General features: G+C 51.8%; 1 protein-coding gene across 1 annotated transcript; it reads right to left on the bottom strand.

The window, feature by feature from the left end:
• Positions 1–281: 281 nt before the first annotated feature.
• Positions 282–25404, bottom strand: hk2 (hexokinase 2). Its single transcript, XM_006625350.3, has 18 exons — positions 25106–25404; positions 16369–16531; positions 12691–12839; positions 12022–12141; positions 11353–11448; positions 11098–11197; positions 9942–10125; positions 9340–9495; positions 9005–9238; positions 7860–8164; positions 7143–7291; positions 6856–6975; positions 6114–6209; positions 5920–6019; positions 5498–5681; positions 5024–5179; positions 4048–4281; positions 282–3663 (listed from the first exon to the last, which is right to left on the bottom strand). Exons 1-18 carry the CDS (start codon positions 25166–25168, stop codon positions 3519–3521), a joined length of 2754 nt encoding a protein of 917 aa, XP_006625413.2. The 5' UTR covers positions 25169–25404; the 3' UTR covers positions 282–3518.
• Between the last annotated feature and the right edge of the window lie 199 nt (positions 25405–25603).

Genomic DNA, 25603 nt, shown 5'->3' with positions numbered 1-25603 from the left:
GCCGGTGTCCCGTTTTCTGTGGCCAGGCTGTGATCACTGAGCCTGTCCACTGTGGGTACCCAGGTCTGCCTGTGTTGCCCAGTTTCTGTGGCGAGCCTATGCTTCCTCAGGATCTGTTTCTTCGTGTGGCAGTCCACAGACTAGTGTGTGACCCAGGATCTCATTCTTACAGAATAAACAATCCAGTTTATAAAGCGCCTTACCACTTTCTCCACAATCTGCCCTGCCCCTTTTTTTCCCCTAATGAAGGCCAACAGTCCAAGTCATCAACACAAGATGAGAACAGTACACTACCTTTATTTTGTATTGCAATACAATCTTATTCCACAAGAGGGCGCTACTTATCTATCATTTTCTTGTCAAGGTTCAATCACTTGTTAATTCCAGAAGGAAAAAAAGATTAGCAACAGCACTCTTTGTTCAATTCATCCAAGAATTCCACCAGCATCTGTACAAATATTTAATCTCTTTACACCATTTGGCTCAGGTAATAGTTTATACACACATAGGATAAAAAAATAAACTTCTGAACACTGATTTCTCTTCTCCTTTACAGATTAATAAACATTAGAAGTTTATATGGAGCAAACTCTATGTAGAGTATAGCAACCCAGTGATTGTGCTCATGGATGGCAAGAAAGCTCCCATTGCCCAGCCTTTGGATCCATGTCTGGTTTTATGGGGTACAGGCCCTTAGGCAGAGTGTACCATTAGAGAAGAAAAGGACCCTACGTCTATCTACACAAACTTACTCCAAATTGAACAAAGTAAGCAGGATGCATCCAGGGCCTCTTGCAGGCTTATGTCCAGCAGCCAACAGCTTTTAAAACCTGCAATGTTTCACACTGCAATGCAATGAGAGTTACCACCACCCCCATCATCAAACAGGTGGATTTGAAGGGAGTTATATGTCCAAAGGAGACCACAGGACTGTGTACTTTAAATGAAAATCAAGGCGCTCCTGTTTTGCAGAGACTGCAGCCATAATGAAATCCCTTTTCGGAATATGGTCCGAGTCACCGTTGATCAAATTCACACAGCATCAGAGCCCCCCCTTCATCCTGCACCTTCTGGGAACACAATGGTACATCCCAGACATTTATTCCCTGGATCCTTGTGGAGCAGTCCACTGGAAGTGCAAAGAGGGGTGGATTTTTGTAAGCACACAGTCCTGCTGTCCATGAACAGGAAGAAGACAGGAAAGCAGAGGCCCAGAGCATCTATGCAAAACCCAGAGATTGCAAATGAGGGTGTGGGGGTTGAATCAGGCTGGGTGATTGCCAATTCCTCCCCCAGACCTCCAAATAAACCCCACTCCTAAAAACAGTGACCACTCTGATTTCAAGTCGAAGGCGATGAAAGTCAAAAACTGACATCACGGTTAATATTTACACTTTACTACATTTCTCATAACATAACATATAAAACACCTCGCAGTTAAGTGTGTGGTTACAGTACGTACTTACAAAGGCTGGTGAGAGAAAGTGCAGTAGTTTATTTACACCCTAACTGGCTGGCTTTGCTATGGCTGTTGCCAATGGGACACTACAGTCGGTCCCGTTTATCCACACCCTTGATAAACTGTAACTAAAAGTTCATTTTGCAAAACAAGAATGAAAAAAAAAATCAAAATGTTCAAGTTTATTCATACCCTGCAACTGTTAAATGTTGTGTAATGAAAAAAGAACAAATAAGGAATCTGAGTATATAATATCAAGGGTATGAATACATTTGGAGCCCACTGTATACTTCTTTCTGTTGACACGAGAATTGTTCTCGTACCTTTTTAAAGACAAAGGAATAACTTTCTAATTTTATCAAATCCAAAAAGGAAGGAATGAAAAGGCTTGTGGTGACTCCGAAATTAGCATCCTGTAAGATTAAAACTACACTCCACACTTTCATGGTGTTGCGGTTAACTCAGCACTGTGGTCAACATGTTCCGGTTACAATACTTTGGAAACGTCGTTTGTTACTTTGACATTTATACGCAGTGCAAATGACAGAAAGCTTGACCAAGGTGCAAAACGAAGGATCCTTTAGGAGCTCAAACCCCTGTATTAGACATACGTCCTGGAACCCCAATGTGTTTAATATAAAGGGAAAACCGAGACTAATCTCAAGGGGAGCTGTGACTGTAAGAACTTTACTAATATTTAAACCTGATAACAGACTGCAGGCTTCCATACAAGCCATGGATGATCATAGTCCTGCTTGTGCCGGTGAGGGTCGTGGGAATCAGGATCGATCCCAGAAGCCCTGTTGGGACTGAAAGGCCATCATGGGCAGGACCCAGGACAGGACGCTAAGCCCATTACAGAGTCACGGAGAAAGGGACAGTTTGGAAGAGCTAATCAAACCCGGGCAACAGGTGTTTGGGAGGTGGGAAGAAACCCATGCAAACTCCACGCAGAAGGTGAGCTACCCCAGAATTGAAACCAGCACCCGAGAGCATCGACAGGCATGCCACCATGCTGCCAGAATGATCGATTTCATGCGACTTCAATTCCCTGGGCATGATGGGAAATCTGCTACACAGCTCCCGAGAGAGTAAATGAAAGAGGTTCGATGAGGCAAATCTAGATCTCTGCTGGATCAGAAACCACAGGAGCAGAGCTACTGCTGCACCAACTCCCCCAGCGCACACAGTGCTCTCCCTACAGCAGAGACTGCTGCCAATCCAGCCTCTTCCTCCCTGTTTCCTAACCTGCCCACAGGTTTACCGTTGCCGGCTCCAGCCATTGGCTCTCACCATACTGAACACGACATTTCACACGCACAAAAAGAACATTCAATAAATAGACACTTAAATATATAAATCAAAAACATAAGACCTATTTCTTCCAGGGGGCTGACTGTGCAGGACACTAGGAACTTATTTCTTTTGAAAATTATTGAACTCAATGCCTGCTGGCTTTAAAGAACCCCAATCAGACTGAACACAAAACAGACACAAAAAAAAAAACACCACATAAGGAAAAAACTTAGACCCTAATCCTAGTGAGGATGACTACTCTAATCATCTGCCTGCTAGGTTTTTTAAATCGCACAAGAACTGGCCCAAACACAGCACAAGTAACACTTCTGCGGTTCCTACATGCAGCTGCTGCAGTTTTAGAGCCGCCCAGCAGGGGGCAGGCATGTTTCTATTTTAACAGAAGGGAGTTTTCTAAATTTCATTGTCCCAGAGGGAATTAGGTTAGAACAAGTGAAATAAAAATCATCCACCATCCGCACCAAAGAAATACAAGCCGTTTCCACAGCAACCAGTGTTAAAAAGAACAAAAACAAAAAAAATCCTCAGCGTTACAATTAGTGAACATCGTTTGGCACAGCAATCTCACTTCCTCCACTCTGGAGATCTTGCTTTTGCTCCTAAAAATTGCATGCTTCTGTTCAGGTCAGTAGGGGGCAGTGGAAGCCACTTGGTTTAATAAGGAAGCTAAATGGAAGCTAAAGTCTGTTCTGTTTCTCTCCTCCCTCCAGCCTGCTGCTCTGCTCTCATTGGCAGAGGAGGTTCAGTGTTGCCCGGCCTCTCTGATACGACAGGCCACTGCTGTGATCAGGGCCGCCCCCTTCCCGCTGCCGTCCTCTGATTGGAGGAAAGTGACGTCACACTGTGGGGCCAGGTCTTGGACAGTCTCATGCAGAATGTTGGAGAAACTGGAAACCAAGAAAGTATCACAGCATTATCACATGGAGATCTAAAGAAAATGATTTAACACTGCAACTACAGCCTGTTTATACTAATGTACAGTGACTTACACATTGCAGATGAAGGACACATGATGTACAATCTAAGCCATGCTATCTGTATCACAGCAGGTATAGGATATATTCACTATATGCAGAGTATTTATACTAGTGTACACTTGCATGTGTGGATATTAATGCACACAGCAACTCCTGAAGATGGAGACCCACAGGTCAGAAGATTTTATCATTGATCCACAACTGATAAATTAGGTCACTGAAGTGGATTAGGGAATTCGGCAAGTAGCGGAAACGCTGGACACCCTGTGTCCCGTGTCTGTGCGAGTGACTCACTGAGGGTGCAGCTTGTACAGAGTGCCGTCCACTCCCACGGTGACCTTCAGGTGGTCCAGCCGGCGGTTCTCGCGGATCTTGTCCACCACGGCGGCGAGGCCGGCCCCGCAGAGCTGCGCCGCCCGGTGCGCCACGGCCGTGCACACCTCCTTCACGATGATGCTGTCGTCGCACGTGCTGTTCAGGCCCAGGTGCTGCAGGATGGAGCGCACCTGCCGCAGGGCCAGACGGTCACTGCAGAGTGAGCGAGCGAGACAGCAGTGAGGCAGAGAGACGCGCACCGACACCGCCAGGACTTCAAGGGGAACTGCAGGGCCAATTTCTCAGACCACTTACTCCATCTTGGTAACAAACTAGAAATCAACTGACGGGATTGCACAATTGGACAAATTCTGAATTTAAGCACAAAATCATGAACTTTTCGGAAGTACTGTATAGTCAACAGGTTGTTGCAAACCCCTAGTCTCGCTACAGGCGAGAGGGAGAGCTCGCACGAATGTGATGTGGAGCGGCCCTTCCTGCTCACAAGTCACTGTAATGACTCTTGGAATGCGGTGTACGAGCTAATAAGTACAGATTGCGCAGCAGACATTTCTCCATAGAAAGTTTCCAACGTGATCTGCACGCAGAGTTAACAAGTAGTATTTGTCAGCAAAACCACTTCAAAATCAAGAGCAGTTTTTCTATTGGATTAAAAGAGATGTATTCACTCGCCGGCTCATTTACGCTGTTATAGAACTGCACACGTTACTGGAAGTTGATTCGTTCTGAATCACAGAACATGGAGCCGTGCATACCTGGAAATGTAATTTTCCGATGTAAATTGGAGGTTTTACACACTATTGTGTACATTTTACTTGCATTGTAGTTTGTAATGCACTCATCAGTGCTGTTTCTTCCTAACCCCAGAATATGAAAATAGCATAGCCGTTCCCCTTTAAGACTCCATGCCCGCGCAGGAGAGCCTGTGCCCTACCTCTCGATCTGAGACAGGAATTTGGTCTCGAAGATGCCTCGCGTCTTGAGCCGCTCGGAGATCTTGCCCCGGAACAGCAGCCCCCGCTTCGTGAAGTCCAGGAGGATGTTCCGCACGATCTCCCCCAAGTACATCCCGCTGATCATCTTCTCGTACCTGAGAGGGGCGGGGAAAGGCAGGAGGAGAGTCGGTAAGACTGGCACTTACAATGGAGACCTGGATTCCAGACTTGACACGGGCTGGCACAGCTGTTACTGTCAAGCAAAAGAACCAGGGAAACTTGGGAGCTGACCCAGAAACCATACCCATTTTCTCCTTTTCGGATTGTAAAATTAGATGCAGCGGCTATAGTGTGAGTGGAGGGTGCCATCTTGAATGATCTCTCTTGGGGAGGAGGAAGCACTCCTAGGTCACTGAATGCCAAGCGTTCCCGATTATGGAGAAGTGGCGTGTGGCACGCTCGTATCCCTGTACCTCTGCTTGCCAGGATTGAGAGACAGCTCGTCCACGGCCTTGTCGAAGGGGGTGAGGAAGTCGTCCAGGCAGCCGTTGTCTCCGAAGGCGCCCCACTCCATGTTGACGCACATCCGCCCCTCGCTGCCCTCCACCAGCTCCACGTTCGCCATCTCCTCCATGTAGCAGGCGTTGCTGCCCGTTCCTGAGCACAAAGACAGACAGAAAGGGGCCGTTTACAGGCGCAGCCCCTGGACCGAGAGAGAGAGACCATGTACCGTGCTCTGCACGGTGCACACAGCGCGTCACGGTAACGATCTCCCCGGAGTGGACCAGCAGGCATTGCTGCTGCTCCCACGCCAGGATACCGACGTCACAATGACAGGAGCTACATCTCCAACGCTCCTCCCAATCGGAGCAGGGACAACCCCACGCACACTCACCCACAATCAGCCCCACTTCACAGAGGGGGTCTTCGTAGCCACAGGTCATCATGGTGCCCACTGTGTCGTTGACAACGGCAACCACGTCCAGGTCAAACTCCTACAGCAGAGGAGAGGGGACACACGGTCAGCCGAGGCCGGATGAAACGGATGTCCATCTGCAAAGGAAGTGCAAGCGTCTGGTGAAATCTGACCTCGCGGCGGTGAATGGCGTCCTTCAGCAGGGTGACCACGTCCTCCCCCTCGCAGCCGGACGCCTTGAAGCCCTTTGTCCACTTTAGCAGGATCCCCTGGGGGCAGAAGGATGAGAGGCACGAGACATGGGGATTAGGCGGTGAGAGTTTGCCTGGAGCAAATGTGTTCTTCCCACGTCAGGAGTGCAATCAGATAAGATCACTTTATTGGGCATATACAATTTCTTGCATTAGGAATTTGTCTTTTCGCATACCCCAGCTTGCTCCCCATGAGACACACAGACGGGGAGAGAGAAGCTTGGGGTCAGAGCGCAGGATCAGCCATTTATATGGCACTCCTGGAACAGCTGGGGTTGAGGGCCTTGGTCAGAATTTCTCTGCCGGCAGTGGGATTTGAACCCTCCGGTACAGGTGCAGATCCTTAGCCACAGTGCCACCACACCGCCCCAAAAACTTGTGCCCGAAGTGGGTATTGAACTCGGATCGCCTAGACAGAACCCCTATCGGCAAACCCGCTGTACCAACGGGCTGCTCAGGAGACCGGAGCAGTGAAGCACCAGGTAAGTTCTTGCTGCTCCACGTGCAACGAGTGCAGTGAGATGAGAACTCGAGGTCACGAGTGGAAATGAAGAGTATCCAGCTGCAGGACTCAAAACGGACGTGCAAACATGTGGCACTGCCAGCGCATCTCCAGTGAAGCGCCGGAGCTTGGCGCTTGCCCACCGAGCGGCGCCGTGCCCACCTGGTCCAGGTTGTTCTGGTGGCAGGGGAAGGAGAAGGTGAAGCCCAGCGGCAGGGACACGCCCTTCATGCCCATGTACTCCAGGAAGTCGGCGATGCAGTGGACGATGTGGTCAAAGAGCTGCGGGGGGGGGGACACAGGAGATGGAGAGGGACGTCATCACGAGAGGAACACAGCACCGACCCGACTACTTCACACACAGACGCTCCATGGAGGCTGCAGAGGGTCTACTGCAAAACCTGTACCCCACGCAATGACCACTGTTCTCCCCTCGGGCGAACCCGCACCTCCTCGCCGGTGCCCTGCATGGCCTCCTGCGGGATGGTGTAGATCTTGTTGTGCATCTCCACCGTGCGCCTCTTGCTGTTCCGCACGCGCACCAGCAGCACGCGGAAATTCGTGCCGCCCAGGTCCAGCGCCAGGAAGTCGCCCCTCTCTGTGGGACAACGGCAATAACAACAGCAAAAACAAAATCAGCGATGAGCCTTTTGGGAGCAGACTGTCGCAGACACAGTCTTTGACAGGAGAGACACTGTTGATTCAATAACGATGCCGCTGAAAAGAAAAATCGGGTTCTTAGCTCGGTTAAAGGCTGAGAATGGCGCTAACAGCCATCTATCACAGAGCCAGATACGTAGCTGTAGCGCTACGTGTGATCCATGATCTGGAGGTCAAGTACATCCCAGGCAGGTGCTAGAGCCTCTCTACCGCTTAAAACCCAGGACCACCAGAGCACCCCCTTCGTCAAGCTGGGAACTGTGTGATCGCGATCACCTGCTTCATTTGGCGTGATAATTCATTTAGGAATGATCTGCAACACACATCTTATGAGGAGCAGGGTTTCCTCCCTCACGAACAAATCACCTGGACCCAGCTCGTGTTCCCCATCTTCAGGGCTGGGGTGATTCGGGGGTGACCTCCGGGCATGCTAGGTGGGGGTCCCTCCAGCCCCACGGCTGCACGGCCCCGGTTGAGACCCAGGGCGAGGGGAACGAGGCGCTCACCTGTGCCGTCGGGCGTGGAGCGGACGTAGGTGGGCAGCATCTTGACGGAGGCGGAGGCGTGCGTCTCCCGGCGCAGCCCGGCGCCCATCTCGGCCCTCATGCGGCGCTTGACCTCCAGCAGCGCCTCCCGGTCCAGCCGCAGCCCCTCCAGCGTGGCCTGCCGCTCCGCCTTCTGGCTGGCCAGCCGGTGCGCCACCGCCGTCACCATGGCGGCGCCCTTCCCGCTGCCGTCCTCCGAGCGCAGGAAGCGCACGTCGCAGTCCGGCACCAGCCGGCGGACCATCTTGTGCAGCCGCCGGGCGAACCTGCCGGCGGGGGGGGGGAGGGGGGTTCGAGTCAGCGCCGCCTTCCAGCGCCACACGGGGGCGCCAGCCGGCCAGGGGGGGAGAGAGGAAGGGAATCGGGGGCGCTGCCAGTGTGGACAAGCCGGTAAGAGTGCTGGTAGCCAGAGCGGTGAGGGACAGGAGGAGAGAGGGAGCGGGAGGGCTGGAGAGAGGAGGAGGCGGTGAGGGACGGGAGCAGGGAGGAGGCGGTGAGGGACGGGAGCAGAGGAGGAGCAGGAGGGCTGGAGAGAGGAGGCGGTGAGGGACAGGAGGAGAAGGGGAGCAGGAGGGCTGGAGAGAGGAGGCGGTGAGGGACGGGAGGAGAAGGGGAGCAGGAGGGCTGGAGAGAGGAGGCGGTGAGGGACGGGAGGAGAGGGGGAGCAGGAGGGCTGGAGAGAGGAGGCGGTGAGGGACAGGAGGAGAGGGGGAGCAGTGAGGGCTGGAGAGAGGAGGCGGCAGTGAGGGACGGGAGCAGGGAGGAGGCAGTGAGGGCTGGAGAGAGGAGGCGGTGAGGGACAGGAGGAGAGGGGGAGCAGTGAGGGCTGGAGAGAGGAGGCGGTGAGGGACGGGAGGAGAGGAGGAGCAGGAGGGCTGGAGAGAGGAGGCGGGGAGGGACGGTAGCAGAGGAGGAGCAGGAGGACTGGAGAGAGGAGGCGGGGAGGGACAGGAGGAGAGGGGGAGCAGTGAGGGCTGGAGAGAGGAGGCGGTGAGGGACAGGAGGAGAGGGGAGGCGGTGAGGGACAGGAGGAGAGAGGAGACGGTGAGGGACAGGAGGAGGACGGGAGGAGAGAGTGGGAGTGGGAGCCGGCGAGCGAGCCTCACTGCGGGTGCTTCTTGTACACAGAGCCGTCCACGCCCACCGTGGTCCTCAGCCGCTCCACGCCCTTGTTGTCGCGGATCTGCCGCAGCACGGCGGCCAGCGTGGCGGCGCACAGGTGGGCGGCGCGCGTCGACACGATCTGGCAGATCCGCTGGGTCGCCACGCAGTCCTCCTCCGAGGGGGAGAGGCCCAGGCGGGTCAGGACCTCCTGTGCACGCTCCAGCCCCTCCTTGTCGCTGCGCGGGGGTAGAGAGGGTGAGCGCTCGTGCGTCTTCCGGGCCAGCACACAGCGGACCCCCCGGATCCCCCCCCCGAGCCCCCCACGGCCCCCACTTACTTCTCGATGGCGGAGACGAAGCCTGTCTCGAAGTGGCCCGTCGTCAGCAGGTCGGGGGTGATCCTGCCCTCGAACAGCAGGTCCTCCTTGGCCATCTGCACCAGGATCAGGCGCACCAGCTCGCCCATGTACATGCCACTGATCATCTTCTCGAACCTGGGGCACAGCCGCAGACGCATACTTGTCATGATTACAGTATGACGTAAGTTTAGTCAGCAAAGCAGAAGAAATGGATTTAAAAAGATGTCCAATATTGAATGGCGTCTAAGTAGCCTCTTTAAAAGTAGCATCTCAAAGTGTTTCACAGTAAGCTTAAAAAAACGACATGTTACAGTATAAGGATAGCAAATTGCAGAACGTGCACACAAGAGGCTAGAGGTGCAGCAGATGATACATGATCGTTAGGCAAATTCAGTGTAACACCTAAAGAAGTCACTTCAAAAGGCTCATACAGTCAGCAAAGTGCCAGGGCATGAGGGAAAACTGATTGGACGGCCGCAAGCATGCATTCAGCCCGACTCAAGGCCCATGCCCGCACTGGCAGGGCAGAGTCGAACCCGCGCCCGCAAAGCCGAGTCGAGAGAGCGAGAGTGGCGCCTCACAGCTGCTTCCCGGGGTTCAGCGAGCCCATGTCGATCTCGCGGTCGAAGTCGGTGCGCACGTCATCCAGCGTCCCGTCGTCCCCGAAGGCGCCCCACTCCATGTTCACGCACATGCGCCCCTCGTCGCCCTCCACCAGGTCCATGTGCCGCATCTCCTCCATGTAGCACACGTTGGTGCCCGTGCCTGGGGGGGGGGGGGCAGGAGATGGCATGAATCAAGCCGGGTTGGCACACAGACGGGTCCCGGAGTGTTTCTGCAGCCTCGCTCTGCCTTCAGAGTCAGCTCTGGACCATGAGAGGCCCTTCACCAGCCTTAACCCGAGCTGCCCGATCTTCCGGCTCTGCTCTTGCCAGATGATGGAGGAGCCTTTTGTTCCAGGCACTGCCCATGGGCAGTTTTTTGGGGGGTTGGTATGCGCAAAATTAAAGGAGTCTCAAAAGATGAAATTTAGTCACAGTGGGAGATATGACTCCTTTTTTGCCTTTTAAACCACTTACACCCTGTTATCCAACATGTTCTGTAGACATTTATGTCTTACTGCATCATGTATATTATTTTTAAACAGCATAATGAAGCCTGAAGACAACACCCTTATGTACACAGATCCCACTTGCTAACCCCATGTGAAAAAGCACATTGCAAACCATGACTATCTACCATTAGTGCAGACGTGTGAGCCTGTTTGCTCTGGTGAAACTACACTTCACCCGGCCTTTGAAGCCGCTGTGGCGGCCTCTAGTGGCAGGTTCTAGTCACTACAGCGCTCTGACTCTGGCAGTCTGCCATGGACCCTATGGAGACATAGTGTGAAATAGGTTTCGCAAGGAAACGTGGAAAAGCGGCTTCACTCTGAACCCTGCTCCCTACATGCTTCTTCCCCTTCCCCCCAGCTGAGGTCTCGAGAAAGTGTGACTGGAAACCGCACAGGAACAGTCCGTTTCTCGCCCTGCGTCTACGACAGGCTCTTGGGTAACAGTCACAGACAACAGACAACAGCTCCTGCTCTTGAACAGGAAGGTGAGCAAAACCTCTCACTGGGACACAGATGTGCTGTCGCTGTAAAGCACCAAGCCGATCCTGTCAGGCGCGGACTGTGTGCTCGGACTGGGCTCCCAGGACAGGAGAAAACGAATTCTTAGGTTCTCCAGGACTCACCCACAATCAGCCCGATCTCGCAGTTGTGGTCGTCATAGCCACAGGTCATCATGGTGCCCACGGTGTCGTTCACCACGGCCACGATATCGATGTCGAAGTCCTGCAAGACCACGTTGACCCGTCAGTGCCCGGCTGTGCTGACCACGGCGTAGGGCGAGAGCAACGACTCGCCCCTCGCCCCCCTCTCCTGGCTCTGTGCCTCCCTCTCCGGTCACCGCCCAGCTATGCCCAGCTGCACCCCGAGCCAAGACTCACCCCTCTCTTCTTGATGGCCTTCCTCAGCAGGGCGACCACATCCTTGCCCTCCACCCCGCTGGACTTGAAGCCCTTCGTCCACGTCACCAGGATGCTCTGTGTGCGGACAGACAGGACAGGAGGTCACAGGGGCGTTTGTGGCCCTTTGTCTGAACTATAAAGTTCTACCTCAACTTCTTTCACTTCAGTATAAAATAAAAATCGGAGTTTTAATGTCTTAAAAATGCTGAAAATATCTAAAACCTCTGAAATCTTTATTTTCTCACCACTAAAACGCCACAAGCTACACAAAGAGGGACAGACAGCATGGAAAAACTACTGTGCTGTTATATCACTGGTGAACCCCTCTCTGTTTCACTGCTCTAGAGAAATGTGAAGATCTGCACCACCAGCGAGATCAGAAAATCACACCTGACGCAGGAATTCTGTCAACAAGACCGATAGGGAATTGCTGAGACTCCCAGCGAATAGGGAACTATTTATGGAGACTTGTGAACAGTCTTTGGGTAAATGCCCATTTGATAAAATGCAAAAAGACACTTGCAGATTTCCATAAGTTAAGGGAACTAAAAAAAATTGCAGGATTTAGACGGATTTTTAAAAGCAAAGCTCTTTTTTATATTGCACAGCTCTGAGCTACAGGGCCCTGCTGAGCTCAGGCCAGCTCACCTCGTCCAGCTTGGTCTGCTGGCAGGGGAAGGAGAAGGTGAATCCCAGGGGCAGCTTCTTGTCCTTCATGCCCAGCTTGTCCAGGAAGTTGGACAGACACTCAGCGATGTGGTCAAACAGCTGGTGGAGGAGAGGAGGAAGTGCAGTTCTGATGAGATGGACACTGATGTCGGGTTGATTTGTTCCCTCCCAGTATCAAACGTTACCCAGACCCACACCTGCGGTCATGAGTGGGGGACCAGCTATCCTGGCCTGTGTGCTTAAATCCGGATTCACTTCCCACCCAGGATACAGAACGTTTCCAAAGGACCTTCTTCCTCTCTGAATCTTTCCCACCTCGGTCCTATTCTCTCCTCCCACCTCCACCCATGTCCACGCCCTCCAATGTCTCTTAACTCCGTCTGTCCTCTTTACCCACTCTCAGAAAGTACACCCCACAAAATACAGGGGTGCTCTGCTAAGATGGAAATGCTTGGCTTCTGCTAAAGACGAGCTTCCACACTGGACAGGCTGCAATCAGAGCCTCGAGCTGGGCAGCCCTCTCAAGAATGGCCTCTCTGCCCCTCCGCTCAAAACCGAGCTCAGGTCACCCGACAGATCCCTTCCACTGCCGTGTCCCCATCTGGCCACCAGGGGGCAGCATTAACCTCCCCTCCGCCCCTCTCTCACCGCTGTCCCACTGCCTCTCATCAGGTCCTCAGGGATGGCGTAGATCTGATTCTTCATCTCCACCTTCTGCTTCCCGTTGTCGGACACTTTCACGTACAGCACGCGGAAATTGGTCCCCCCCAGGTCCAAGGCCAGGAAGTCTCCCTTCTCTGCGCACAGGCGGGAGGAGGAACAAGAACAGCACAGTCAGCGACAACGAGGGAGAAGGACAAACATGATCAAGCCGCAGACCGGACCTGAACAAAGGCATGTTTGCTTAACACACAGCAGGAGGGGGGGGTTGGGTGAGCGACTGCCAACGCCGGTGTCGGGCACGACTGCACAATAACGGCAAGGTGCCCCCTGTGAATTGAGCCTGCCAGCCAGGTGAGGGTTATTTTAGGAGTCTCGGCTTTCAAGTCCACGTCAATGTTTTGAGTGAACCCTTGCCTGGCTCGGTTTCGCAAACACTTCTCCTCCAGCCTTCCTGGATCTGTCACTGCCTCGCTGACAGACCCTTTTATTGCGAGTGACTTGCACCGATGTCTGGATCATTAAACTTGCGAGGCCTCTCCAGAAACTCGCTCTCTAGGCTTATTTACTGCTCTGCATCCTACGGAATTAAAATCAGGCAGTGTAGCTGCGAAACAAACAAACAGTTCTGGTTCTGGTAAGCAGTTTGATCCTTACGAATGTAACAATACGTCTGCACCCACTCACACACCCCAGTGTGCACACGCGAGCTGGGTATTGAAACGCAAATGCGTCACAGGAAGATGAAACCAGAAGTTGAGAAAAGGGATTTGTCTTTAAAAGAAGTGATGTAAAAGAAACCAAGTACATCAGTTCAAGAACAGGAAGTTTAATGCAAAGATGAACTGTGGTGACTGTGTTCCGCTTGTACAAGAGATAGAACTACTAAAGGAAATAACTCCCAGAGAGAGAGAGAGGGGGTTGCTGCTGTTCTTATCAGAATGACGGCAATATAAGCACCTAGTAAGGACCTGTGTCAACAGTGAAGGTAAACAGAGCCCAGCCTGCCCCTGAGCTTCCTCTTGTGCAAACAGCGTTCCAGCCAAGAGCAGATCTTTCGCTGGATTACTGCACTTGTGCACTCCTGCTGCCAAACCTGGAATGTGAGCAGGTGTGTACTGCAGGTACGCTTCACTGAAAGTGTGGTCTTCACTGCAGGTTCAACTGCAGCATCCCTGGAGAATGAGTGCAATTCAGTGCCCAGGAGTAAGAACCAGAGAGATACCGACTGCCCAGTCATGCTGTCAAAGGGATTCTGGGATCATTAACCCTTTCACTGACAACCCCAATAAACTGGCTTGTGTCGCTCACAGTCGTGCATGGGATTTGGTGCTCATGTTCTCAAACAGGAGGGTAAGCAGACCTTACTAGGATACAAATCTGCTGTTCCCGTTAGGTAGAACAGAATGTAGAAAAGTCACTATCAAACACATTTAGCTATTTGTTGAGAGGATGTTTGTGATCAATGAAATGTAATAAGGCCACTAACTACAGGCTCACTCTGTACAGTGTGGTATATTCACCGCTAAATAATAGTTGAGAAGCAAATTAAGTTTTATTTTTCACTTCCTCCAGATAACTCTGCATGTCTGGACTGTTGCTTGAAACTGGAGGCTTCACGTCTCTCAACACGCCCTGTAATTAAGTGTGTAAAATGGCCAATGGCTCTGCCAAGCATGTGAGAGGGAGGACAGGCACAGGCCTCACTGCTCTCAGGCCCCTCTGGCTGGTATAAGGACTGTTGTGAAACACGGCGATTAACAGCTGCTGAAAAGAAAAGTAACAGGCTCTTCCAAACTGCACCAGATAGGAAAGCAAAGCCCTGCCCTGAGCATGCTCGCAGTGCGCACACCCAGTTACTAACACTCCTTAAAATCTCTCGGAGCACATCTGTTCTGGATTCTGAACTACAGGCCAATCCTCAGTTCCTGGAGTGCCGCCAACATCTACTGCTTTCTGTTCTAACTTAACTTTTCATTTAGCTGCTGCAATAATTATTTTATTGATTTTTTTTTTATTCAAAGGCTTTAAAAGTTGAGGATTTGAACATCCTGACTTTGCTGGACTTAAGTGGTATATTTGTAAAATATATGATAAAATTCTCTCTGTACGTGCTGACCCAGGTCTTTTACTTGCACAGAGCAGCAGGCCGGACTGAGACTGGCCTGCTGCTCTGTGCAAGTCAAAGACCTGGGTCAGCACGTACAGAGATAATAATAATAGAGGACACCAGCTGAAAGGAAAAAAAACACGAAGTGAAAAGGGAGGATTCAAAACAAAAATGTAATCTCTGAAAGGAAACATCTGCACTAGCGCTATCTCCATTCGCACTCGCTGCTGAGCACTGGAGCGGGACACCGAGGTGGCCCTGAGCACAGCGAGGCTGCAGCAGCCAGACCGTCAACACTCTGCTCTTCCCACGGATCAGCTGTGGGACCCAGACATAAACACCAGGCAGCAGAGAAGGCCAGGCCTTGCTTTTGGCCTGTTTCCTCACTATTTCTGCATTCCTTCGCTTGACAAACAAGCTCGACGGTTATCACAGTACACTCCCTAAAGTGGGCCCAAGTTCAGCCCACTGGCAGAGACCACTTGCTGTTTCTCCCAACGGGAGACGATTGCCTGGCACAGGCAACACTGAAGGAACTGGCCTCTTCATTCCACACATGGCAACATCTGAACGACCACACTCACGCATGCAGTTGGCTATTTTTATTCATTCTTAAGATGACCGTTAAGGGTCTTTAGGTGTTACATTGTATGGATTGTGGAGGATGCAGCCTGCTGCGCTGTCTGTGGGCCCAGCTGCGTCGCCTGCGCACACACGCTCGGCAAGCCTGCACCCGGCTGCGTCGCCTGCGCACGCACGCTCAGCAAGCCTGCACCCGGCTGCGTCGCCTGCGCACGCACGCTCGGCAAGCCTGCACCCGGCTGCGTCGCCTGCGCACGCACGCTCAGCAAGCCTGCACCCGGCTGCGTCGCCTGCGCACGCACGCTCAGCAAGTCTGCACCCGGCTGCGTCGCCTGCGCACGCACGCGCGGCAAGTCTGCACCCGGCTGCGTCGCCTGCGCACGCACGCGCGGCAAGTCTGCACCCGGCTGCGTCGCCTGCGCACGCACGCGCGGCAAGTCTGCACCCGGCTGCGTCGCCTGCGCACGCACGCGCGGCAAGTCTGCACCCGGCTGCGTCGCCTGCGCACGCACGCTCAGCAAGCCTGCACCCGGCTGCGTCGCCTGCGCACGCACGCGCGGCAAGTCTGCACCCGGCTGCGTCGCCTGCGCACGCACGCGCGGCAAGTCTGCACCCGGCTGCGTCGCCTGCGCACGCACGCTCAGCAAGCCTGCACCCGGCTGCGTCGCCTGCGCACGCACGCGCGGCAAGTCTGCACCCGGCTGCGTCGCCTGCGCACGCACGCGCGGCAAGTCTGCACCCGGCTGCGTCGCCTGCGCACACACGCGCGGCAAGTCTGCACCCGGCTGCGTCGCCTGCGCACACAGGCTCGGCAAGTCTGCACCCGGCTGCGTCGCCTGCGCACACACGCGCGGCAAGTCTGCACCCGGCTGCGTCCCCTGCACATGTTCTTTTACGATCCTGGTGTCGGAGGGCACGTGCAGGTACCCTGTCGTCTCCCTGCATGCATGTGCCCGGCTCCCCAAGTGTCTCACCTGTGCCATCGGGGGTGGAACGCACGAAGGTGGGAAGCATCTTCACGGCGGCGGTGGGGTTGGTGTCGCGGCCGAGACCTTTGTCCATCTCGCGGCGGAAGCGGAGGGAGATGTCCATCAGCGTCTCGTCGGACAGCCGCATGTGATAGAGGTACTTGTCGACCTGAGACAGACAAGCACACACACGGTCAGAGTGCTCCTCTGACAAACCAACACAGGGAGTCCGATTTCCCGCTCCAAGAAATTTGCAAACTATGTGACTACAAATTTTTAAATGAAGCACTGAAGCAAAAGGTTTAGAAAAAAGAATACTGTACATATTGTACAGCTCAGCAGGGAATTTTGATAGAGTACAACTTCTGGAAAACCAACACCAACAGGCCCCATCCTGTTGTCCACTGACCCCTGGTGGTCCACAAAACTACTACAGGGGGTCTACAGAAAAGGAAAATGCAATCTTTACCACGAACCGTATTTAAGGCTAAAACTGGCATCATTCCAACCTGACGTCCTGTTTTTGAGTCCTTAACACTTACACAGACCTTGTTTTTTTCGTGTCTTGTTTAATGAAAAGAGATGGCTGTACTCCCATTCTGTTTGCAAAAATAAACCAAACAACTGTAACACTAACATGAATCCTGGTGGGAGGGCTCCATTCCACTGTGTTAATTTACTAAAAAAAAACCTACGACAACCAATTTGCCCACTCCAGCTGCTGTAGCTTTTCAAGGGTGAGCTTATTTAAACACGCAGGACGATGCAGAGTGCATCAGTACAGGCAAAGTCAGAAACAAGTAGTGGTGAATTAATCACACCCTCCCTTCCATTCCTCTCCCAATCTCCACTCCTGGTCTAAGAGAGTGCCGGGCCGGCAGGTTTCAGAAGTCAGACTTTTAAAACAATTTCTAAAGGCCAGGAATTACTATGACCAATGAGGTGGGGGCGTTCCATTAAGTCATTCGGAGATCATTTGAAAGAAAAATCTGAAAATCCTCCAGCCCTCAAGGACCAGTGCTCTCTCCATTTAAACATTACGTATTCATTGATCAACAGCTTAAACCAGTGCTCCCTGATCTTTCAGTACCAGGTGATCCTGGTGACCTAGAAGACTAACAGGACTGGGGCTGGGGACCCCTACCCTAGACTCTCACAGCTCCCCTTGCACACTATACACACCCCACAACCCCTGCCTGTATGGAGGGACAATTTCCTCTGACTGGGGCAGCCCTGCCACAGGACTCGGGTTCCAATGAGCAAGCAAAGAGGCACCATGCAGGTTTCCCTTCATTTGCAGCCTCGCTCATGTTTTGCGCATGTCGCGGCAGGCCAGAACATCGGCACCAGGCTTGTGGAGCCCTCTCGGCTTGACTGCTCAAGAAGAATTCTGCAATGAGCCTTAATCACGGGGCCTTTCGGACAGCAGAGTCACACTGCTCTCCCCACCCACACTCGAGTAATTTCTTGTAAAACCCATTCCCTCCCTGGAAGCGTCTCTCACAGGCAGGAGGCCCAGTTCCGCTGACGCACTTTTTAAACAAACTCCTCCAACAACAGGCCCCCCTGCCTCCACTATAAACCTGATCCGGTCCCAGTCCTGACGGATGTTCAGTCTGTAAGGACCGAAGTACCTGACTGCAGCAAAGGAGTAACATGGGGGTTTGTAGCAACGGCGGTCAAGTAAACAGATGCTAAATAACACCCACTCTAGAGTATCCCACCGAGTTCCCGTACAAGTGTTTTTGACTGAAAATGACCTAAGGCATGTGGCTGAAAAACGAGAAAGTGTGTCTTGAGCACAGCCATGCAGATTCTCAGTAAACCACTCCTTGCAGGGCAGATCTGGACGACAACTGGCTGCAGTTTTTTTCTTTCAGTCCCTTGATCATATTAACCTGTACTCTCGCCTGAGGACCTACACGCCCTCTCATGCCCCAGTAACCCCAGGTCTGGGGCACCCTCTCTCGCCTCAGGACCTACACTCCCTCTCATGCCCCAGTAACCCCAGCTCTGGGGCACCCTCTCTCGCCTCAGGACCTACACGCCCTCTCATGCCCCAGTAACCCCAGGTCTGGGGCACCCTCTCTCGCCTCAGGACCTACACGCCCTCTCGTGCCCCAGTCGCCCCAGCTCTGGGGCACCCTCTCTCGCCTCAGGACCTACACGCCCTCTCGTGCCCCAGTAACCCCAGGTCTGGGGCACCCTCTCACTCCCTCTTGTGCCCCAGTTGCCCCGGTCCCTCCAGGTCCAATGCACTCTCTTGCGCCCCAGCTCAGAGACTCGAGTCAGCAGCTGCCTCTGTTAAGTGACAGGTGGGAAATGTGTCCACTACGATGAGTGCACCACCTATGACAGCACCATTGTAGCTTCCCAACTGAACAGACAGACAGCTCACATAGAAAAGAAGAGTGACCCCAGCAGGATCACCGCCTTGCCTTGCAGGCTGGGCCTGGCATGTTCTTGGATGGGAGACCTCCAGGGCAAACCAGGTTGCTGCTGTAGGTGCTGTTGATAAGGAGCAATCTTGTCTCTAGACCACAATCTCCCAACCAATGCCCCAGGATAGTGACCACTGACAGGAGAGAACACTGTGCCTCGAATGAGACATTAAACTGGGGTGCTGACTACTTGGTCATCAAAGATCTCATGGGATATCTTCAAAACAGTAAGGCATATATAACCCATTGACTTTACAAAGTTGTGTTGTGTTTTGAGACAACTCCATCAGCTTGAGGAATGCAGGGGCTTATTATCTAATTGCAATGCTACGAAGAAAAAGAATCTGAAGACCATCCAGGTGTCCTATATAAATATTAAAATAAAAACTGGATGATCAACAGAGGGAAGAATGTGTGGTATACAAGCCTTTCCAAAAGTGCAATTGTCCCTTTTTCCACTGGCTCTCCCATGGTTTCTTGTTGAGCATCTCCATCAGGCCCAGCGTGATGCAAAATCCACCTGCTTTTGTCAAGTTGGTGTTTTGGTACCAATGTGTTGTTTCTCCCTTCATCGGGGCTGCTCATTTTATGGCTTACCACTATAGTATAGCCTACAGATTCCGCTGAGATAAGCGCACAAACCCACAGTCAGAAACACAAATCGCACCATCTTGAAACTAGCAGGCCATGAAACACGAAGGACTTCATTTGCTGGAGGACGGAGGTGTTTTTTTTTTTGAAGAAAAGACCTTTTGAGAAATCGCTGTGCTAGGGGCCGTGAGCAAGCCATCAAGGTGACCTCAGCAGCCCGGCCAGGAAAAGGACGCTTCCCAGAAAGCACCAAACCACCCTCCCCCCAGCTCACAACCACCAGCTTCCTCTTTCCGAAAACTACGCTACCAGAACACCAAGAGCAAGGGGAGGGCAGCACAGCACAGACTTGCACAAGTTCCCCACCCTTCTGCCATGTGACTGGAAAGACACACACACACACTCTCTCCCCCCACGATCCAGCAACACTGCGCAACAAGTTAGCGTCAGCTGTTAAGACATTTAAAAAGAGCAGGAGAACGGTGGGGGAGGAGGAGGAGACAGAGGAGTTAAAGGGCACACGAGCGCACAGAAAGATGCACATATACAGACCGAACACCTGCTTTTCCTGGTAATGCCAAAGGTGAGATTATAACGGCGCACGCTTATACAACTGACCGCTGCAGAACGCTCCATATAAATGCCAGAGACGCCGGCAGTAAATGTGACAAAGGAGGGCAAAGCAGAAAAGTTTTCACTCTGCTGCAACTCACAGGGAGAAAGACAGAGGGAAGAATGTGGACGCAGAAAACGGGAGGAGAGAGCAGAGACGAAAAGGAACAGAGAGACAGGGAAAGTGGGGAGGAGAGAGGCATGGAGGTGGGCAAAAAAAAGGGGGGAGCGTAAGAAGGGAACAGCAGGAAGCGAGGGAGCGATGGGGAGAGAGAGAGAGGGAGGGAGAGGGGAGTATGTGCAAATCCACACGCTCTCAGTCTGCCACTGGGTATCGAGTCCTGTTATATAAGGAGTAATCGCGGCATTCAGGCACAAACGCACAGCTGACCGGAGACCAGCAACACTCAGCGGGGACAGGGCACGCACACGGCCCCTGCCCACCCCAGCACAGACCCAAGCTCATGGCCTGCGGTGCCCCTTATGCCATCGCAGGGGGTGGCCTTACATGCCCCTACATTCTCACCCGCTGAGCTTAATCATGAAATTGATCTCAATTTTCCAAGCCTTTAGGGGTCAGTAGATGTGAAAATGAGCCTTCCAGAACACACAGCCACAGTCCGAGTGCACCTGTCAGGGTCCCAGCTGACCCGATGCCTCACCTCTTGCTGGATGCTTTAGGATCATTGCATATGAAGTTTTCGAAACTTACCCAAGTCTGGGGGTGCCTATATTGCCCATGAGCTCCTGCCATGAAGGGCTGAGGTTTGTCTTGGGGAGACGCCGGGGAACGTCCCGCTTCGAAATCAGTCACACCAACTGACTGAAGCAGGCGTTGTCCGAGGGGGTCTTTTAGACGCTCCTCCTAGACGAGCCGGACCCCAGCCTTGGGAGAGGCCTTCTCTTTCCAGGACAGGCAGGACAACGTTTTAAGAGCTCAGAAACATTAACAAAGGGGGCAAGAACTGGATGAATCCAGGGCCAGGGCTGGGAACCAGTGCCCTGGGGGCACGGGGCAAAACCGCTCCACACGGAGAGAAGGGCCAGCAGTGCCCCTGTCCTGAAAGCGGGACCATGTGGCCTCAGGTCCGAGCCAAGCCAGTCGGTACAGGTAGACAGCAGCTAGAAACCCCATGAAGACAAAGCAAGGCCTCTCCGAAATGTGCCGCACAGACCCAAGGTATTCTACAACCACTAGAGGGCTTGCAAGAATACACAAAATAATCACAGCAACTGACTTCCTAGGAATCGTATTTACTTTCCCTTACACAGCCTCCGCTCCTCAGGGGCTCAGGGGCTTAGGATCTGCGTCTGTGGCTGGAAGGATGGCGGTTCAAATCCCGCGGCCGGCAGAGGAATCCTGGCTGACCCTGCGCTCTGACCCCAACCTCCTCCCCCAGTCTGTGTGTCTGCGTGTATGCAAAAAAGATGAATTTCTAATGCAAAAAACTGTATGGGGCTAATAAAGTGATCATTCTCCAGATCAGCCTCCAATGAGAAGTTCCTGAGATGTTTGCCCTTTGCATCTGGGAATATAATAATAATAATAATAATAATAATAATAGCTTACATTATATAGCGCTTTTCTGGACACTCCACTCAAAGCGCTTTACAGGTAATGGGGACTCCCCTCCACCACCACCAATGTGCAGCATCCACCTGGACTTTGCCATATGACTATGCATGCCATATGAATATGACTTTGCCTCATCTCTCTGCAGGTACTCTACAATGACCCGCACGTACTGGGACACTCAGCATGTCGAGTGAAACTCATCCCTTCACTCCATCATGCACGCTCAGAGCCTGCCAAAGTCCCACAAGCACAGCGCTTGCATGAGAGCTGGGAAGCGGCCAGTTGTAAGGGACCAATAACACCCTTATCTGGAAAACAAGCACAGCGCGGAGATAAGGCATGAAAAGCTGTTAGCAGTTCTCAAAGGTACTTGATAGCTCCTATCGGCACAGCATTCACTGGACAATGAAAATATTAACATCCAAGCCCCACGGCTTCCTGCACGCATGACTTTTATATAGAGAGCGCCATTGACATACTGCGTAAAGTCCCGGGGGAGTTTGGAAAGTTACAAGCCTGATGATACAGAAGTGCTCAGGGGACGCACATATAAAGCTCGAACACATCCACTGTGTCATCGGGCGTGCAAACGCCAGGGATAGTTTTGCCAACACGCCCCACTGCTCGAGCGGCCGAAAATGCGCACGTGGAAATGAGCCCCCGCTGAGGAATCCGCCAGAACCGGCTTGTGATTTCACTGCTACAAGTTGGGGCCTTTTTTGTGGCTGGAAGGCCTCCAGACATGAATAATAATGGAAGCAAGTCATGCACATTTCTTTCCCAGAACTTCCCTCCTGTACCATTACTTATACAAGACTGCGAGTGCTTTTCCGGCCACTCCACTCAAAGCTCTTTACAGGTAATGGGGACTCCCCTCCACCACCACCAGTGTGCAGCCCCACCAGGATGATGCGACGGCAGCCATAGTGCGCCAGAACGCGCCCCACACACCAGCTATCGGTGGGGAGGAGAGCAGAGTGATGAAGCCACTTCAGAGATCTTGAGCAAGAACATACTCAAGATCCCTACTCAAACTCCCCCTTGGTGTGCAGGAAAAGGCACAATCTCTCTTCATTGCGCATTCGGGAAAACAGCTCCCGCTGCGTAGCGCTTTGATCCAGCTCGGGTTTTTCAAGCAGGATCTTGCGCAAACTGTACAAAGGGAGTGGAGACGCAATATACAATATTATATTGGCTTTGCAGTCGCATATTTACATGCACTGTGAATCAGGTGGCAGGCAAACACGTATGCAAAGTCACTGCCAGAAGGAGGTTGACAAAGAGGAGCCTGTATCTTCTACAGACTGGAAGAGGGCCAGGGGCTGTGCAGTAGAGGCCTGATCCGCTTCGGCAGGAGCAGGTCGAGCAGGTCGAACCCTGCTCTGTTAGGGTGCTCTTAGGGAAAACCAGGCACATGCAACTGGGGTAGAGCCCCAGACTCAAAGGAAATAACAGAACCTCGGTGACTGTTCGGCTTCTCCCTTATCACGGTTCAAACCAGCTTTCATATCTTACAGGGGGAAGGAGTGTAGGAAAAACTTGGGGGGAAAAAAAATGAAATAATTGGCTCAGCAGTCGTCATTATCCTGAGCGACTTACAATTTTTTGTACTTTTAGGGTAAATCCAAGGGGAAAAAAAAAGATCGTAGAAGTTATAGCCAGGAACAAATCATTTGGATCTGACATGGTGTATGTTAAGTGGTAAATTATATAGTCTATCCTTTTTGAGGTACTTGTCGACAATGACCTACGCGTGTTCCTATTCTCGTCGTCGCTCTGTAACCTTCAGGGCTGAACTCCGTGACATTAGCCGGGAGCAGGAGACCAGGCTCCAGCCCGCAGCGCGTTCCGGGCCAGAATGACGCCACCTGAACCACGGGGTCACGTGTTCGACCCTTTTTTGTGGGGGTGCTGTTTCACCGCGGTCTGACTGTAGGGGAGACCTGGAGCCCTTGAGGAGGAAGAAGGCTGAGTTTCCTTAAATTTGGGAAAGGCAGGACAGGCACGTCTCTCGCGTGCCCCAGAGCACTTAGGTGTTTTTATTTTGTGTGAGCTATTCCGCACTAAGTCCGTAAGGAAGGAAAAGCGCACCCCAAATATCGACTTTCCTGGGTCTGTGCGAAAACCATTAGTGTTAAACAGCTTGATAAATATATACATCCGGAATCCTAGTTCTTATCTCTGACTTTGACCATCCTGTTAAGAGGATGATAACTATCCTTTAATAGGTCCCTTTAAGTGCGAACTGAGATCGCGGAGCAGATAACACGGAGCGTTTCAGGACAGCCGAGGCTAAACAGGCGTCTGAAATTTAAGAAAAAAAAAAGCCAATGAGAGCTATCTATACCTTCTCGCCTCAGAATAAGACTTTACCACACCGTAAGGTTTTAACTGCGTATCTGGTGGTACAGGCACGATTCTTTTGTAAATTACGCCGCAAAGGTCACTGGAGGTAAAATGATGATTGATGCATACATTTAAAACATATCGAAGAATCAAGAAAATACGAGACTTCAAAGGTCTATCAATGCTATTGAAGAGATCGGTTACGTGTCGTTTTTCAAAGTTCCGTCAACAATACTTTTAAATATGAATAATTGGTTATATTTCGAACACACATCGGCGAGCTTTCAGTGTCTGAAGTGTTTAGCGTGTCGAGTCAGTGGGGAAAAAGATACTCCAAGTCATTCAATCGCAGTCGTCACCGCAATAACTTCTCTCGAAAACTCAGGCGCAGCAGACTGGCCTGCGATTGTTTCAAATTGATCAGGGATTTCAAAGCCGAAAGGAAAGACGAGGAAACCAGCTTCAATTTCCACGGGGGAGGGAGTTCCACGAAACAGAGCGGAAAAGGAAAAGAAAGAGCCCTCGTGAATTCTCACCACTTGCGCAATCATACTTTCTTCAAGTTAAAAACAAAATCGAAACGATCTGAAGAGACGACCACTAAATTCGAGCGCCTCGAAGCTACGTGTCTGAACTCAGGCACCACGCAGCGTCACACATCTCCGAAACTGAAGGTAAATGCTCTCGGCGTGTTCTTGCATATTTCATCACGCACAACCAGGAAAGAAGGGCAAATTTGAGCCCGCAAAGTTCCAATTCGTGGGTTGTCACTTATTTACATAATTCTGTAGAATAATACAATCTACACTGAAGAGGTTTTAGACTTTTCCTAACACAGAGCAGAGGACGTCGCTGCAGGACGCACTGTTAAGGTTTTAAACCCGATCGCCCTATTCAAAGGGATCTGAAGCTATTGTTAAGGTACGATGTACTATGATGCTAATAAGGCCCAGGGAAATTACGGGCTGCAGATACTCGAACTACTGACAGAACTCACAACATTTAAACTTTAAATTAAAGTTTTTTTAAGGTCTAAATGATAGGAATTAAGTCGTGTTTTCATAGTTTTTCTCGAAATGTGTAAATGAACATGTACACAGTTGACGTAAGTACACGTAAGTGAAATATTACGTATTCATTAAAACATTAATGGGAAAAAAAACTTTTAAATACTCACTTTTTGTACTTGGTCATGATTCAGTTCCGTGAAAAAGTATGCCAGTAAATGCGAAGCAATCATGGTTCCCAAATTACGTTCCCCAAAATACAATGTAACAAAAACGAATAAATTAGATTATTTTTTTCTCTTTTTGATTGAAGTCCTCGCCCCTAATAGTCTTGCTTTCTGCGCGGCTATTTGAACCCGTTTTACTTTTCTTGCTATAAAATGTGCTACTCGCGTTCGCCCACGAACATAGCCAGTACTTCGCTTCCAGTTGCCGGCAGATTGATTTCCACGATGTGGACTGACGAAGGGGTTTCCACATGTAACTCGAGCCTCCGCTGACGTCACTCGAGCCGGCCCCCCCGGATTGGCAGAGCGGAAGGTGTGGTGCTGGTCGGGCCAATGAGCGGCGCCGCTATCGAGAGAGAATGGAGCCTTTCGGGAAGCCGCGAGAGGGCGCGGAGTGACTAGACTCATTAGAGCGGTGCGACGCGTGAAAACTGGCTTTGA

This window comes from Lepisosteus oculatus, chromosome 2 (assembly GCF_040954835.1).
Source record: "Lepisosteus oculatus isolate fLepOcu1 chromosome 2, fLepOcu1.hap2, whole genome shotgun sequence".
NCBI classification, from domain to species: Eukaryota; Metazoa; Chordata; class Actinopteri; order Semionotiformes; family Lepisosteidae; genus Lepisosteus; species Lepisosteus oculatus.
This window is presented reverse-complemented; position numbering and strand designations above follow the sequence as displayed.

Bases quoted from the DNA above. Each gene is read 5' to 3' on its own strand.
- hk2 (XM_006625350.3), bottom strand. From the start codon at position 25,168: ATGATTGCTTCGCATTTACTGGCATACTTTTTCACGGAACTGAATCAT. The intron at 16,532-25,105 runs GTGAGTATTTAA...TGTCTGTCTCAG, and splicing joins ATCATGACCAAGTACAAAAA to GTCGACAAGTACCTCTATCA. The intron at 12,840-16,368 runs GTGAGACACTTG...GCCTGTGCGCAG, and splicing joins TTCCACCCCCGATGGCACAG to AGAAGGGAGACTTCCTGGCC.